We start from the raw sequence: 17,546 nt of genomic DNA on the forward strand, positions 1-17,546 counted from the left end.
AACTAGTGCAACTGGAAATCAGTATGGAGATTTGCTTACAAAAACTGAAACTACGAATTCCATTTGACCCAGCTATTGCTTTTCTTGGTATCTTTCTGAAAGAGTGGAAAGCATCACGTTACAGTGAACTGTGCATGCCTGTATTCATGGCAGCACAGCTCATAGCAGCTAAACCTTGGGAGCAACCTGTGTGTCTATCAACAGATGAGTGGATACACAGACTGTGCTATTTACAAGTCATGGAGTACTCGCTTTATATAGAGAACAAAATAAAAGGCAATAGGAAACAGAGCATCTCAAATTGGAAAGGAGTCCAGAGATGGAGAGAAGGGAAAGGACCGGGAAGGGAGAGGAAAAGAGTAGAAGGATAGAATTAGCTTGTGTTACATACATGTACCAACAAGGGACGGAAACATATACACTGATTCGTGTACAAAAATAAATAAAAGGAAGGGGATCAAAGATGTATGGAGGGGAGAGGAGAGAAGACAAAGGAGATGAAAGAAGGAATTAAGATGTGTTAGGTACATACACCAACTCTACAAAGAGTGCAAACATGTACCACAAATATATACTAATTTAAAAAAGTAAAAAAGAAAACAATATACAGTTATGCTATTTATTTTGCTGATAGGAAACAGGCTTGCAATAAAATGACCTAGGAAGACTGATTAGGAGATTTAGTTCTGTACAGTGTTCAGTTGTTGCTACTAAGTACTACAAGCCCAATAACTAGATGCCAGAAATGGATTCTGTGTTTTTGGAGGCCAGGATCCTAAAATGAGACCCATCTTAGCTTCTGATGTTGCTGCTGATCCTTGGTGTTCCTTGGGTTGCAACTGCATCACCCCAGTATCTGCTTCTCTTGTCACATGGTATCTGTTGTGTTTGTGTCCAGATTTCCCTTTTATATAGGACATTAATCATATTAAGGATCAGTATGATCTCATTTAAATTTGATTCTTTTTGCAAAGACAGTAATTACAAGTAATTTCACATTCTTAGGTAGTGGGACAGGACTTCAGTATGTCTTTTGAAGGGACATTATTTCCTGTATAGTAGAGTTTTCTTAGTAAAGATATTGAAATGAATCTGGATCATCTTTGCAAAGTGCCTAGGGAAGTAAAGAGCAAACATTTCAATGGCAACAGGCAATACAGAAGTTTGATTTCACATGCAGACTACACAGAGCCAAAGGAAGAACTGGATGTTTCTCCTGAGACATTATTGTCCCCTTAATCCCATCTCAAATCCCAGAAGCAGCAACAAAATGAGTTGATTAAACATTGTCTTAGTTATATTTCTCTGGTTGCTGAGACAAAATACCTGACACCAAAGTTAATTTAGCACACAGCTTATAGAGGCTTCATTCTGTAATCGACTGCTCCAAGGCAGGGTAGCTTGATACATTAGCACTGCAGAGAAGAAATAGTTCCTGGTGGGCAGAAAGTAGCAAAACAAGCAAGAGACAACCACAGCTCTTTCTATCCCTTACATCTTCCCGAGGCTGCTTGGGTAGCACTTGTACCTTTAATCCTAGAGCCTAGCATTGCACCACAAATCAGTCCCAGTGTTCTAGGCACCTCTAACCTGTGACCGCATTGAAGCTTTAAGGTTTTATGGGGAACATCTAAACACAAGCCATAATGTTCTGCCTCTGGCCCCCCAAAGACTCATGCACATCCTTTTATGTGAAAGGCACTTAGTCCATCTCTAAGAGTTGCCAGAGTCCTAACAGTTTCAGCAATGCCGAAAAGTCCGGGCCCCAAATCTCTGAGATTTAAGGCAAATTCTTAGCTGCTTGTACAACTGAAATGAAAGTTAAACGCTTCCAATGTTCAGTGGTACAAGATAGACATTTCCATCCAAATGTTAAACATTTCCAAATGTTAAAAATGAGGATACAGAGGAATGGGACCAAGGAAGTTCAAAATCTAGCAATTTTTGTTTAGAGAATGAACCGTAGTTGGGGCAGATGGATTTTCTCATCTGAGCTAGATCTTTTTATCTCATGTCACTTTGTCTGATAGAGAAGTAGCATGCCTTTGAACTCACTGTGTAGCCCAAGGTGGTCTCAAACTTAGTGGTCTTCCTGTGTCAAGCCCCTGAGTGTTGCATACAGATGTGTGCCACCACACCTGGCTAGGAGCATTCTTTCAATGGCAAAATTACACTGTAGAACTACTGACCTAAGAAAATGAAGTAAATGTGTATATGACACAAACTGGAGAGCAAGTTGCAGTACATTTTACATTTATTACAAAGTAAAGCAGGAGTATAGGAGGGAGTATTAGGTAAGGTAGATAGGATCAAAGTATGTTATATATGCATATGAAAGTGCCATAGAAAAGCTTAGTATTCTGTAAAGTTAATATGCAATGATAAAAATGCATATTGAAAGAATGTAAAAGTAAAGTGAATATTAAATAGTACACGTTATGTTCTAAATGTTAAATCTCTTCCACAGATGTATTTTAAAAATACATATGTATTTGTAGTGCTGGTTTTGAATGAGTTGAGTGGGTCCTGGGGCAAGACCTGAAGAACTGTGCCCCTCCCCTCTTACCCCCTTGCCAGTGGTAATTGAACCTGGGAGTACTAAGCTGTACCCACACTCTTTTTGTAAAACAGGGTCTTAATAAGTTTTTGGATTTAAACCTATGGTCCTCCTGCCTCAGCCTTTCTGAACAGCTGGCACTGTGAGGATGTGCCACTGTGCCCACCTCCCAAATAACTGTTCGTTAAACAAGATTTTTCAAGAATTCTGATATTAATGTAGATTTTGAAAATCATTAAAATGTTGAGTTGCCTCACCTAAGAATCTTTTCTTTTCTCTAGGGCTTGGAAACTTACACTGCAGGATTCCAGAACAAATACGGTATGTTCACCACTAATAGCAGTCACCAGTAATGTGATCTTGTAAGGAATCTTGTGTAACAGATAGGAGCTAGGAGTGTTGCAAGAAAATTTCCAAGCCAAGCCAAACCAAACCGAAAGGATGATTCTTTGCACCAAGAAGATAAGAAATCTTTATGCCAGCAGACTGTGTGGGATAATTATACAAAGGCAACACCCTTGAATTTAGGACAAGTTTAGTTTATCTAGAATTCAGAAGTGGAAGGTACAAAGCAGGTGACAAAATGTTATGTAATTGGTTACATGCATTGACTTATCTATTGCTAGTTTTGAACAAATTTGTTAAAACAGAGGAGTTGTTTATTATAACAGGGAAAAGCTCCAGGCACAAGGGGAGGGGGCCCTTATAGAATGAGCATAGTTATGATGTCCTTGTATTAGCCCAGGGTGCCTAAAGGCACAGACAATTGCTCTGACTCAGTGCTCATCAGAGGCTTGCAGCTGGGCTGTAGATATCATTCAGGTCAGATGAATTCAGCAGCAGCATCAGAACAGAAACTTGGTTAGAGACCTGTAATTGATCATGAAATACCTGTAAGTTTGCTATTTTACAAAAGTGTTCTCATTATAATTGTGCCCCAAGAAGAACTCGGGAAGCAAAATGAGGAAGACTTGTTTCTTGTCCATTCAACCCTGAGTGGGCAGAGTTTGGCACGCCACCTTTTGTGCACAATAGTCAGGCTGGGTTTTGCCATATTGTGACTGGAAACCCTCCCCACAAAGGCCAGGTAGTTTAGCTGTCTTGTTGGTCCACACACAGAACACATCTTAATACTTCTTTTCTTCCTCTCACCCTTCCCTTCCCTTCCCACCTTCTTACACACAGGCTCTCAGCCGATGAGACCACAATGTGTTTGGGACTTGCTCTTGTGTTCCTAGCCTTAGATGGCCACAGATAGAAAGCTCATTTGTAGATCCTACAAGTGACATTTTTCTGTCAGGAAGTTTGGAAACAGGACCTCTGTGGTCATTTCTCATTCTTTTTTTTTTTTTTTTTTTTTGCAGTACCAGGGCTCAAACTCAGGACCTTGTGCTTGCCAGGCAGGTGCTTATACCACTGAGCTAAATCCCCAACCCTATTTCTCATTCTTTAAGGCTTGACTTTTTTTCTTTACCTCTGTAGGAAAAAAAAGTAGATAAGGGTTACAAAAGAATTTGTGTATGTAGGAGAAAAATTAAAAAGACCTAATATCCAAGTACATAGTGTCTTCTATTCTTGCTAGCCCAAGACAGTTCTTTTTAGATAGATGTGGTGGTATACGTCCATAATTCCAGAACTCGGAGGGCTGAGAGGCAAGAGTTCAGGGCCAGCCTGGGCTACGCAGCAAAAACCTGACACCCTCCTCCCCCATGGAACAGCAAAGATAAAGCACCCAAACCAAACTATAAGACAGTTCTTTTTGCTTTATTTTTGGGATAGGCTCTTACTATGTAGTGCAGGCTGGCCTTGAACTCACTGTGTAGTCCAGGCTAGTCTCAAACTCACAGTGATCCTCCTGCCTCAGCCTCCAGTGTTGGGATTATAGGTGTGTGCTGTCACACCTGACAAAACAGCTCTTACAACTTCTTTTTTCCTTGACTCTGTAGCTTCAGTACCCTTCCTTTCATATGAAAATTCTCTTCTGGGTATAACTAGTATTAGTTGTAGGCAGTATCCCAAGGTAATTCTTTGTATGGCTTTTTTTAAGTATCCCACCCTCATCCCCCTTGCAACTTTTAAGAACTTTTTTTCTTTTTAAATACAGAAGAGTGTGTGGAATTTATCTATGACTGCTGCTGTTAAATTGAATAGGATTGCTGAATAGTGCAGTGTCTTTAAAGAGCGTCTGGTAAGCTGGAGCTTCTCTGGCCTTGCTGTGTCCTGAGACCTTGCTTCTGACCTCAGGACAGCTATGTGGGCTCACAGCCCTGCTCTGGATCCAATTTTTCTAGTTCTTGGAGAACTGTAGTTTGTCCTTTTTTTTTAATTTGCTAAGTAAGTAGTAGATGTGGGCAGCACTGAGCGCAGGTGTGGAAGGAACTCCTCTTAGCCCCTCTCCTTTCTCTCACAGGCGTGTGTGGGGTCTCCTGTCCTGCCGGAAGAGACTGTTGCAGCTTCCCCGCCCCCTCCTTACATGGCCTATGCTGCACAGACTGCGGAGGTAGGAGCGGACCTAAGTGGAGAGCTGCTGCTTTGTTTTTAATTTTGAACCAGTATCAGAGATGGAGATATACTACTCTAAACCTTTTCTTCTTAAACCCAATTATTCTGTATTATATCTTACTTTTATGAGATACAGCAATTTTTTTCATGTTCAAGCTTATTCTTAAGAAAACGCTAATGATGAAACTATGTTGATGATAGTTCTTAATGAAATTTTGAGGTTTTATAATTTATATGTAATGAATTATTTCATTTCTTTTTATTATCAGAAAAAATGCAATTTTTATTTGATTAAAAACTCTTAAAATGTAAGTCAGGTACCTTAAGTGTCCACCAGTAAGGGTACAAGCTATCCAGTGAAGTGTATTTAAGTTTTTGTTGTGTGAGGCATACTTTTATTTTTTTATTTTATTTTATTTTTTTAAAATTTTATTTAAAAGGAAAAAGAGAAAAAACAAAACAAAGCAGTGTAAGGGTACAAGTAATACAGAACTACAAAAAAAAAACAGTAAGAAATCACCGGTTAATAGATTACGTATTATCATCTTAGAGATAGTTGCTCAAATCACAGTATCAAAGCATAAAAAGTGGACATTCAAACAGTGAGACTGCAAACAGTTGTGTTCAATGATCCAACCAAAAACATTAATATGGTCGGCTATTTAACACCCCTAAACACTCTTGCTGTTGTATCATTTAGAACTCTTTTTTTTTCCCTCTCTTTTTTACAACAAAATTTACCCATTTGGGGTTTTATTACTCCTTAGTTCTTATTACTTTTTTGGGGGGGAGAGAATAAAGTCAAATGTGGCAAAACAAAGCTGTCAGTCAAACCAAGGATAGACATAGCACATGATGTAAAACAGAGTACAAGGTTATCAACAATGGTTTTCAACAATGTCTCTTGTTTCCTTAAAAAGAATTGTCTATCTCATTAGATATTATAAAGTTGAAAAAACAGTAGAGAACAAGACCAATAAAACTTAAGCATTGTAAACATTACAGGACTTCCAAAGGAGACAATAGTCAAACCAGAATGGGCATCTTAGTGAATCTTACTGCCTTCAAAATAGTTGCCTATACCCTCAAACTTGATAGTATCATACAGAATGGAACAGAGTCTAATCAGTCAAAACAAGATCGTGGGAGTATTACAGGACTTCAAAACAAGTTAATAGGAAATAAAAAAGTTACTATTATATACCCTGCTAATTTTTAAAATTTTTCCCCTTAATTAAAAAACCATAAAAAATAACTAAATAATTTTTTAATGAATAAGGCAGAGATTGAGATAAAACAGGACATAACAATATAACAATACAGGTCAAAGCATGACTGTTTCAGCAACCTAGTGCTTCACCACCAAATAACCCGACTTAATAGTAGTTACCATAGTGTCTGTCTTTTTCCTTGAAATATTTGAATAAAACTTCATATACTATAGCTTCAAGTATTTCCATATCAAAAAGCCCAGAATAAAGCCTTTCCAATTAATAAGTGAAAACTTTATAAGGCTTCAAGGCCACATAATGGGGAATCATGATTACCACGTATTTTTATATATTTGAATCATTACTTACATTAGGGAAACTATTTGGTATTCATACATGCGAGATTGATTTATTTCACTTATGAGTATGGTCTCAAGCAGTGCCCATTTATTGATAAATATCTCAATGTGATCCTTCTTTATAGCTGAATAATACTCCATTGTATAGAAATACCACAACTTTTTTATCCATTCCTCAGACACTTGGGTTGTTTCCAAGATCTGGCGATTACAAATTGTGCTGCTATAAACATAGGTGCACATATATCACTGTGGTATGAAGTTTTCAGTTCTTCTGGGAATATGCCTAGAAGTGGAATAGCTGGAATAAATGGGACTTCCAATCCCAGCTTTTTGAGAAATCTCCAGACTGACCTCCACAAAGGCTGCACCAGTCTACACTCCCACCAACAGTGTAGGAGAGTTCCTTTTTCCCCACAGCCTCTCCAGCATTTGTTGTTGTTGGTTTTCTTGATCCTGGCCATTCTTTCAGGAGTGAGATGGTATCTCAGTGTGGTTTTAATTTGCATTTCTCTAATGACTAATGATGATGAACATTTTTTCATGTATTTATTTGCCATTTGCATTTCTTCATCTGAGAAGTGCGTATTCATCTCAGATTGAGGCATACTTTAAAAAAAAAGAGAAAAAAACCCTTTTGATTTTAAAATAATGGCAGATTCATAAGAAGGTGCAAAGGACAGTATAATTTTGTATACTTCTCAGCAAGTTTCTCCAGATAAAAATCAAACCAGAAATTGGAGTGTGCCATAGTGTTTATGTATAATCCTGTCATTTTATCACATGTGGAGACTTATATAATCACTATTTCAGTCAAAACAATTCTTCACAAAATCTTGATCCTATGACACACTTTTATAGTCATACACTCTCTTTGCTAACCCACTAACACCAGTATGGCCTTGATTTCTACAGTTTCAGTGATGTTACGTAAATAGAGTCATAGAGTATGTAATCTTTTAATTTGATGGTTTCACTCAGCATAGTACCCTTGGGTCCACCCATGTAGTGTGTGTCAGCCATCCATTTCGTTTCACTGCTGAGTATTGTCCATGGCATGGGTGCACTGTGTGCTATACTGAGTAGTGTTAATTTGCAGGATGTTTCCAAGATTTATGCTGGGTACCAATGAACCTGCCATGAACACTTGTGTACAGGTTGTTGTGCAGGCATAGGTTTTTACTTCTGTGGGATAAATGCTGCATGTGTGATTGCTGGATCGTACGTATGGTTAGTGGATGTTTAGTTTAAAAACAACTGACAGACTTCTTTGCAGTGAGTCTTCTTTTACTTCTCTTCGTGTAGTTTCTGAGCAGTGCAGTTTCTCTGCATCCTTGCCAGCAGTTAATGTAGTTACTGTATTTTTCCTAGTATTGTGGATTGAATCTATAGCCTTGAACATGCTGGACAAGTGTTCTGCCAGTGGACTGTGGCCCCCAGGCCTTTATTTATTTTTTATTTTTTTGGTACTGGGGATCAAGCTCGTGACCTTGTGCTTGCCAGGCAGGCATTTGTGCCACCAAGCTAAGCCCCCAACCCCATGCCCTTTATTTTTTGAGACAGGGATCTTGTCAGGTTGCTCAGGCTGGCCCTTGAACTTGTGACCCTCCTGCCTCAGTCTTCAAGGTAGCTGAAGTTATGGGTGTATGCCTCCGTGCTGAGTCTTGTCGTTACTTTTTGTTTTAATTCTTCTAAAGTATGTAGTGATATTTCATTCATCGTTTTAATTTGCATTTCTCTAATAGCTATTGATGTTGATCATCTTTTAGTATGATTATTTGCCATTCTATTTTCTTTGTAATGAAAATGTCTCTTTATATCTTTTCTTGTTTTTTTTTAATTACATTTCTTTTAATACTGAGTTTTGAGCATTCACAGATACGATCTATAGCTTGCTTTTTTATCCTCTTAGTGAAATCTTCTAGAGAGTTTGAAAGTTTGATGCATTCCAATTCATGAGTTTTTCCTTTCCCCTATGCTTTTATCATTATGTTCAATGCTTCCTCTGGTCAGGTGTCCTAAAATTTTCTTGTGTTTATCTTCCAAAAGTTTTATCGTTTCAGATTTTCACATACAAGTCTGTGACCCATTTTGACTTAGGTTTTATAAAGTTTGGGTTTGTTTGTGAGTTCTTTGTTCTGCCCCCTTAATCTCTGTGCTTATCTTCCTCTCATGCGACAAGGTCCTAATTATTGTAATAAATTCCAAAAATTTGGTAGACTGCTCGTCTACCCAGCCCCCTTTATTATTCTTTTTCAGAATTGCCTGAAATGTCTTTCCATTGTGTTTCCCTATAAATTATAGTTAACTTATCTGTGTCTACTGCAAAATCTTGAAAGATTTTGGACAGAAATTGTGCTAAACCTGAAGGTCATGTTTATTTGGAATAAACATCCTTACTTAAGTACTGAAAATGTCATCTTTATGTGTTGCATCTCTCAGACTATGACCATGATCCATGTAGATCCTCTTTGATTTCTTTCATTAGCATTTTGTAGTTTTCATGGTAATAGTCTTGTATAGATTTTGATCTATTTAAATCTTTAATCTTTTTTGAGTCGAGCTGCACCTCCAGCCTCTGCATTACTTGATGGGATCATGTGATTTCTTTCTTCTTTTAGTCTGCTTATATGGTGATTACACTGATTGATTTTCAAATACTGAACCAACCTTGCATTTCCTGGAATAATCTTCACTTGGTCATAGTGTTTTCTTTTCTTTTCTTTTTATTTATTTATTTATTTTTATTAAGGAGAAAAAGAAAGAAAAAACAGAAATAGGGTACAAGTTATACAGAATTTCAGAAAAAATAAATAATAGGAAATCACTAGTTAATAGATTACATATTGTTATCTTAGAAATAGTTGTTCAAGTTACAAAATTAAAGCATATAAAGTGGACTTTCAAATAATGAGACTACAAACAGTTTTGTTCAATGATCCAACAAAACTCAGTAATATGGTTATCTATCTTATACACTTAAATACATATGCGATTATATTCTTTAGAGCACTTTCTTTTCCTTTCTTTTGTACAGTGACAATTACACATTTTGGGTTTTATTACTCCCACAGTTCTTATTACTTTTTTTTTGAAGAGAGTAAAACCAAATGTGACATAACAGAACAGAATCAGTCAAATCAAAAGGATGAGATGTTTTCTTTTTTTATTGAGGAATTCTATTTGGTAATATTTTGTGAGGAATTGTTGTATCCATATTAATGAGCAATATTGGCTTATAGTTTTTTTGCACTTTGTTTTGTTTGGGTATTCATGACTTTTTAATAGACTACAAGGTATGATTGAAATACAGTAAGTCCCTGACTTACTAATGAGTTTCATTCTAGGAGAAATTTGTAAGATTCAATTGTAAGTCTGACAAAGTGAGTCTTACACACCTTTGACACAATCTATACAATGTAAAGCATAAAAACCCAAACACAAATATTATAAATAAATAATTTTTTATTTTTACAGTTAATGCCTCAACATGGCGATGTAGTACAATACCAAGAACTGTTATACAGGATGGGGTTGCTTTTCCTCTCTTGCTTCCAGCCATTCTGGTTCTGATTGAGCACTGTAATACTGTACACTGTTGCACTGCACAGTAAGCACACAGCTGCACAACCATGACAGTATCTGGCAGACATGTGAGCTTTTTCTACAGTTTGTTTGCATCTACATATGTTGGGAATGTGAGGTCCATTTATATCTGTGAAAGTTGGCAACTCTGATGTTTGCAAATTGGGGATATACTGTTTGCAGTGAATATTAAAATTTTAAAAACTTAATTGCAGTAAAGCATTGTCCTTAATCTTCCCTCAAAATACATGCCTGTCCTGCCTGACCTGGGCCTGACCTCAGCAAAGACAGTGTCCAGCAAACAGTAGGAGACCCTTACAATGCCTACTGCCCTTAGCAGACAGAACAAGTGGCCATAAAGAAGTTTAGGATGGGTGTATAATTTCCTGGCCTGTCTGCACAGTGCTGACCACCCTAGGAACCTGAACCTTGAAGGAAATTTTAAATTAAAGATTTAGTTTCACTGGGCATGGTGGTACACACCTGTAATCCCTGCATTTGGGAGGCTGAGGCAGGAGGATCGCTGTGAGTTGAGTACAGCCTGGGCTATAAGTGAGCTCAAGGCTTGTTTGAACTACACAGTCAGACTTTGTCTTCAAAAACAAAACAAAACAAACTCAGTTTCATTAGTGGTTGTAGGACTGACTATTCAGTTTCTGTATTTACTGTTTTACAGGTTTGTACTTTTTGAGGATTGAGCCACATAGTTATATATGTATGTAAGTGTTTTGTAGTACTGGGAGTTGAATTCAGGGCTTCGCACATCCAAATGCTCTCGGAGTTAATTCCCCAGCCCTTTTTATTTTATTTTGATGCAGAATCCATGATGTTCAGGCCAACCTTGAATTTAGAATTGGTCTGCCTCAGACGCCCAAGTAGCTGGGATGGTAGTTATCTACTACCACATCCAGCAAGTTAATGAAGATTGTCTTTTAATGTAGGTTGTCTTATTTTATGCACATAGTTTAGAGGTCGGGGTGTGCCCTTTTTCATGATGTTTGCTTGGAGTAGAAGGTAATCATCTAAGAAAGTTCTCTCTTTTCTCGGCTGCTTAGGTTCTCTGGGTAGAAAGCAGGTTTTCTTGGGGTCTCTTTTGTTGTATTTATTGATATTTCTAAGTGCTTGAATTTCCTAGCGAGTCCACTGCCATTCTGTCATTCAGTCTTCTAGTGTTTGTTTTGTGTGTAATGTTCAGGAGTTATAAGTGTACTTAGAGGAAGGGAAAAGAAGTTCTGCACTGTTTTCTAGAGGAAGTCCTGAACCCTTCTTTTATAAGGTAACATTTAAATTTACAAATAGCTTTCAGTTTTCCCTGCATCAGAGCACAGGTCATGCTGCAACAGGAAACAAGAACACTGAAATGACACCCAGCATTTAGAGACACGTTTATTTATTGCAAAATGGGCAATGACAAGGAATCAATTGTCCTTTGAAATGTCAAGCCTCAAAGGCCCAGGGACGAAGATTTTATGGGTTTGGAAGGGAAAGTACAGAGGCAGAATATTTGGCCGTCTTTGGTTCTTATAATAAGCATCATAGTGACCAGTTATGCATCACAGTAACCAGAAGTTTCCAGGAGAAGAAGTAATAGGAACCTGGGCAACTAACAGACTGGCTGGGAGTATTTTCTGCTATAATGCCAGGACTGTAATGTAACTGTCTGCTTCCCTTTCCTGTGAACTCATGAACTCAATCTTTCATTTCCATCTTTCTTGGCACATTATTCATTTGCTTAATCATTGGCAGGGGGCCCCACTACTTGTTTGCATTTTCTTTCTTTTTTTTTGTCTTTTTGAAACAGGGTTTCCCTACGCAGTTCAGGCTGACCTTGAACTCATTTTGTAGCCCAGGCTGCCCTCACATTTACAGTGATACTTCTGTCTCAGCCTCCCGAGTGCTGGGATTACAGTTGTGCACAACCACACCCAGTCTACTACTTGTTTTCTGGCTGTGCCCTTACATATTTGTGTGTAGTTGGAAAACCACAGTGACCTACCAAGGTCCTGGATCTCAAGTACCCCAGTCTTTCAAGTTATCCTGCCTAGAATGGCTAGAATTGACTGGAGAAGGTTCTGTGTCAAGGATGGCTCTGGTATGTGATGTGTGAATATCTCATTTACTGGCATTTACCAGAGGGGTAAATGTCTGTCCCATTAGCCTGACCCACCTCTGCGGTGCTGTCTCCCTCCCTCAGGGATTTGGATCCTCCCCCAGAAAGGGGTATTACTATACCTGGGGTATAATGTTACTGCCTTTCAGGGAGCAGTGCTTACCTTTCTAAACTTCTATGGTCCTGGATTTGATCTAGTGAGTTTTTCCTACCATTGCCTTTGCATATGTAGCTTTCTTTGCCTCCCATTTCTGTGTGACTGTGTTTCTCCTTACGTGTCTTCCAAGCTTCTGCCTGTGTCACATTTCCCTTAAAATAAGACTTAACTGGAAAATAAGCCTTCAATGAATATAGGGCAAGAGACCACTCATCAGGCTTTTGTGATAGCTACTAGGCATATGCTTTTTTTTTTTTTTTTAAATTTTAAAAAACAAAACAGAAAAAAAGATAAAACTGATACAGAATTTCAAACAAAATAGTAGGAAATGAACACTAGTTAATATATTGCATACTATTATCTTAAAAGCAGTTGTTCAGCTTATAATATCTAGGCATAGAAGATGGTCAGTCAAACAATGACAGCACAAACTGTGCTTTTTGAGAGTTTGGTAGTATAGTTATCTATCTTGAATACATACATTTATATATGTATACCTACATACATAAAATCTTTTCTTTTCTTCCTTTCCCTTATCCTAGTACTTTTGTCCCTTTGAACACTTTCTTTCCCTTTTATTGTTACAATATCTATTGTACACTTTGGGTTTTACTACTCTTTCAGATTTTTATACTACAGAGACAATATGATACCTATAAAGATGAGTTTGATTTATTTCACTTATGAGCATAGTTTCAAGTTGCCTCCATTTACCTATAAAAGCCTCACCATCACCCTTTTTATAGCTGAGTAATATTCCATTGTATAAAAATATCACATCTTTTTTATCTGTTCTGCAGTTGATGGACATTTGGGATGTTTCCAAGATGTAGCTATTACAAATTGTACTGCTATAAATATAGGTGCACATATATCACAGTGGCATGACATTTTCAGTTTTTCTGGGAAAATATCCAAAAGGGGAATAGCTAGATAAATTAGATTTCAAACCCTAGTTTTTTGAGGAATCTCCGTACTGATTTCCACAGTGGCTGCACCAGTTTACACTCCCACCAGCAGTGGAAAAGTGTTCCTTTTTCCCCACAGCCCCTTCAGCATTTGTTACTAGTTGATTTCTTGATGGCAGCCATTGTTCTGGAGTGAGATGAAATCTCAAAGTTGTTGTAATTCGCATTTCTCGAATGACCATTGATGTTGAACATTTCTTCATGTATTTATTTGTTGTTTGTATATCTTCATCTGAGAAGTGCATGTTTATCTCAGATGCCATTTTTGGAGTAGGTGTTTGAATGGGGGAAGCTGATGTTTTTCAGTTCTCTATAATGTTCTAGATATGTCTTTTGTCTGAGGGATTATTGGCTAAAATTCTTTCCCATTCTGTGTGTTTTCTTTTCACTCTGGTGGTAATTTTATATGAAGTACAAAACCTTTTTTAATAATATGAGATCCCAGTTGTTGATTCTTTGAAGTACTTCCTATGCGGTTTGCATTTTGTTCATGAACTCTTGGCCTACCCCTGTGTCTTCAAGATTTCTACTTACCTTGTCTTCCAGCAGATTTAGTATTTGTTTTAATATTTATATCTTAGATCCATTTTGACTTTAGTTTAGTGTATGGTGATAAACATGGGTCTAGTTTCAGTCTTTGGCATGTGGAAAGCCAATTGTTCCAGCACCATATACTAAAAAGGCTGTCTTTCTTCCAGTGAACATGTTTAACCTCTTTGTCAAAGATAAGGTGGCTGAGTGTCTGTAGTTGTATCTGCATCTTGTAATATGTTCCATTGACTCTCTAGTCTGTTTTTTTTTTTTTCCCAGTAACATTCTGATTTTTTGCCAGTACCACACTGTTTTCTCTAGGTTTGCAAGGTATGTTAATGGTATTTTGATGGGGAGTACATTAAATCTATATAACAGTTTCGAAAGGGCCATTTTCACAATGTTGGCTCCTCCTAACTAAGAGCAAGGGATAGCTTTCCATCTTCTGATATCCCCTTCAGTCTCCTTTTAGAGAGTACTATAGTTTTCAATGTTTAGGTCTTTTGCATGCTTTGTTAGGTTGATTCTTAAGTATTTCATTGTTCTGGATGCTATTGTGAAAGATATCATTTCCATAATTTCTCTCTCAGTGAGTTTATTGTTTGTGTACAGGAATGCTATTGATTTTTGAGTGTTGACTTCGTATCTAGCTGTGCTGCTAAATTGGCTTAGCTCTAGTAGTCTTTTAGTGGAGTTTTTGGGGTCTTCCAATGTAGAGTATTGTGTCATCTGCATATAGTGATAATTTAACTTCTTTTTCTATCTTTATTCCTTTCTCTTATCTAATTGCTCTAGGTAATGTTCCCCTGAAAGGAGCAGTGATAGTGGACATTTTTGTCTTGTTCCTGATTTTAGAGTGAAGGATTTCAGTTTTTGGCCCTTTAGTATAATGTTGGCTGTTGGTTTGTCAAAGATGGCTTTTATCAGATTGAGGTAGATACCATCTATTCCGAGTTCCTGTAGGGGTTTTTTTTTGTTTTTTTTTTTTTTTATCATGAACAAGTGTTGAACTTTATCAAAAGCCTTTTCTGCATCTATTGATTTGATCATGTGATTTTTGCCTTTGACTCTCTTGATGTGATATATTACATTTATTGATTTGCATATGTTGAACCATTCCTGCACTTCTGGGGTTAATCCCACTTAGTCATGATGTATAATCTTCTTGATGATTTGCTGCATTCTATTTGCCAGTACTTTATTGACAATTTTTGCATTGATGTTCATTAGGGAGATTGGTCTATAGTCCTCCTTTTTGGTTGGGTCTCTCTCTGATTTTGGTACAGAGTAATACTTGCTTCTAGGAATGAATTAGGGAGGATTGCTTCCCTTTCAATTTAGTTGAAGAGTTTGAGGAGTGTTGACATTACCTATTCTTTAAATTTGTTTTAGAATTCAGCTATAAATCCATCAGGGTCTGGGTCTTTTAATCACATTTTCAATTTGAGTAAGTGATACTGGCTTATTGAACATTATTATATCTTCTTGATTCATCTTCGGTAATTCATACATTGCTAGGAATCTGTCCATTTGTTATGTGTTTTCTACCCTATATGAGTAAAGATTTTTGATCTTCTGATCTTCTGAATTTCCATGGACTTTGTAGTAATGTCACCCTTTTCATTCCTTGTAGTATGAATTTGAGTTTTTTGTTGATAAGGTTGGCTACAGGTTTATCAATTTTTGTACTCTTTCAAAGGACCAACTCTTTGATTCATTGTTTGTATTATTTTCTTAGTCATAACTGTATTAATTTCTGCTCTGATTTTTATAATTTCCTCTCTTGTATGAGGTATGGGCTTGACTTGCTCTTTTTTTCTGGAAGCTTGAGGTGGAACATTAGGTTGTTTGTAGTCGTTCTATCTTCCTGATGAGACAGTGCATTGCTATATATTTCCCTTTTAGGACCACTTTCATTGTGTCTCACAGATTTCAATATATTGCATCTGCATTTTCATTGTATTTTAGGTATTGTTTAATTTCTTCTTTAATTTCACCTCGGTTGTTTAAGAGGTTATTATTTAATTTCCATGTGTTTATCAAGGTTTTAAAGTTTCTTTTGCCCTTAATTTCCAATTTCAGTACACTATGGGCAGATAACATGCATCAGATAATTTCAATACCTGTGCATTTAATTTACGTAAGCATGTTTATGGGCTAATATATGGTCTGTTTTGAAGAATGTCCCAAAATGCATAGCTGAGAAGGATGTGTATTCTGATATGGTTGGCTGGAACACTCTGTGAATGTCTACTAAGTACATTTGTTCACAGGCTTGATTCAGTTCTGTTATTTCTTTGCTGACTTTTTGTCTAGTTGATCTATCCCTTTGTAACAATGGGGTATTATGGTCCCCTGTTAAAATGTGTTATTTATATTTGGTTCTTCATGTCTATTAATATTTGTCTTACATAGTTGGAAGCACCTGTATGTGGTGCATATATATTCATGATCGTTAACTCTTCCTCTTGAATTTTTCTTCTGATGAGTAGGTAATGACTTTCTTTATCTCTTCCTATCATTTTTGGTTTGGAGTTCACATTGTCTTAAAACAGAATAGTTTCCCCTAATTTTTCCTGGTTTCTAGTCACATAGAATATTGTTTTTCATGCTTTGACTTTTAGTCTGTGAGTATCCTTTTGAGTCAGATGTGTTTCCTATGTACAGCATATTGTTGGATCCTGTTTCTTGATCGATTCCGTCAAGCTATTTCTTTTAATTGGTGAATTGAGGCCATATACATTGTTGGATATAACTGATATGTACTGGCTCACCTTTGTCATGTTATTTTCCTGTTGTTGATTTTCTGCTTTTTCCCTTGTTTAATTGCTTGCCCTGCCTGGTGGTTTATTTTGTTATTATTCTGGGAATTGTAGTTATTTTCATCTGTGTAGTACATCTTTCAGTACTCTTTAGAGGGTTGGTGCATATGAATTTTTTCCGTTGTTCTTTGTCATAGAAGTATCTTATTTCTCCATTAATTTTCAAAGAAAGTTTTGCAGGGTACATCAATCTGGGTTGGAAGTTTTTTCTTTCAGGGTTTGAAATACTTGAAACTTGTCTTGACTTGATGGGTTGTGCTGAGAAGTCTGCCGTGATTCTAATGGTCTTTCCTTGATAAGTGACTGTGTACTTTCTCTAACAGCTTTTTGTTATCTATTTTTATCCTGAATTTCTGGGATGTTAATAATTATGTGTCTGGGTTTAAGATTTACTTTGCTTATGACTGTTGGCACTCCATATGCCTCACTTATCTTTTTTAGGTTCTTTTCCCGTGTTTGAGAAATTTTCTGCTGTTACTTCTGTGAATAGTTTTTTTAAAATGTCATTTGCATTGACTCCTACATTTTCATTGATGCCTAGCATTCTTACATTGTTTCTGTTTGCATGGTCTTGAAACTGTTGAATTGTTATTTCATGTTCCCTTGTTATTTTTACAAGTTTTTTCCTTTTGTGTTTGCTAACTGCAATCCTGTCTTCAGGTCAGAAAGTCTATCCTCGGTTCATTCAGATGGTTTCAACAGCTTTTAATGGAATTTGTTTGGATATATCTTTGAATTTGTTTC

The 17,546-nt window shown here is 36.9% G+C and overlaps 1 protein-coding gene across 6 annotated transcripts in view; it reads left to right on the forward strand.

Moving 5' to 3' along the window:
* Plekhb2 (pleckstrin homology domain containing B2) overlaps positions 1 to 17,546 on the forward strand; it is a 102,119-nt gene that overhangs the window by 64,179 nt on the left and 20,394 nt on the right. For 5 of the 6 annotated variants that reach the window (XM_063258780.1, XM_063258777.1, XM_063258778.1 and 2 more), the window contains 2 exons: positions 2,839 to 2,878; positions 4,968 to 5,057. In XM_063258780.1, the coding sequence (XP_063114850.1) occupies positions 2,839 to 2,878; positions 4,968 to 5,057 (130 nt within the window). The remainder of the gene's footprint in view (positions 1 to 2,838; positions 2,879 to 4,967; positions 5,058 to 17,546) is intronic. The other variant, XM_063258779.1, reaches the window with a different exon arrangement.

Source organism: Cavia porcellus, unplaced genomic scaffold, assembly GCF_034190915.1.
Source record: "Cavia porcellus strain 051 isolate PalLab524CR breed Dunkin Hartley unplaced genomic scaffold, mCavPor4.1 scaffold_12, whole genome shotgun sequence".
Taxonomy (NCBI): Eukaryota; Metazoa; Chordata; class Mammalia; order Rodentia; family Caviidae; genus Cavia; species Cavia porcellus.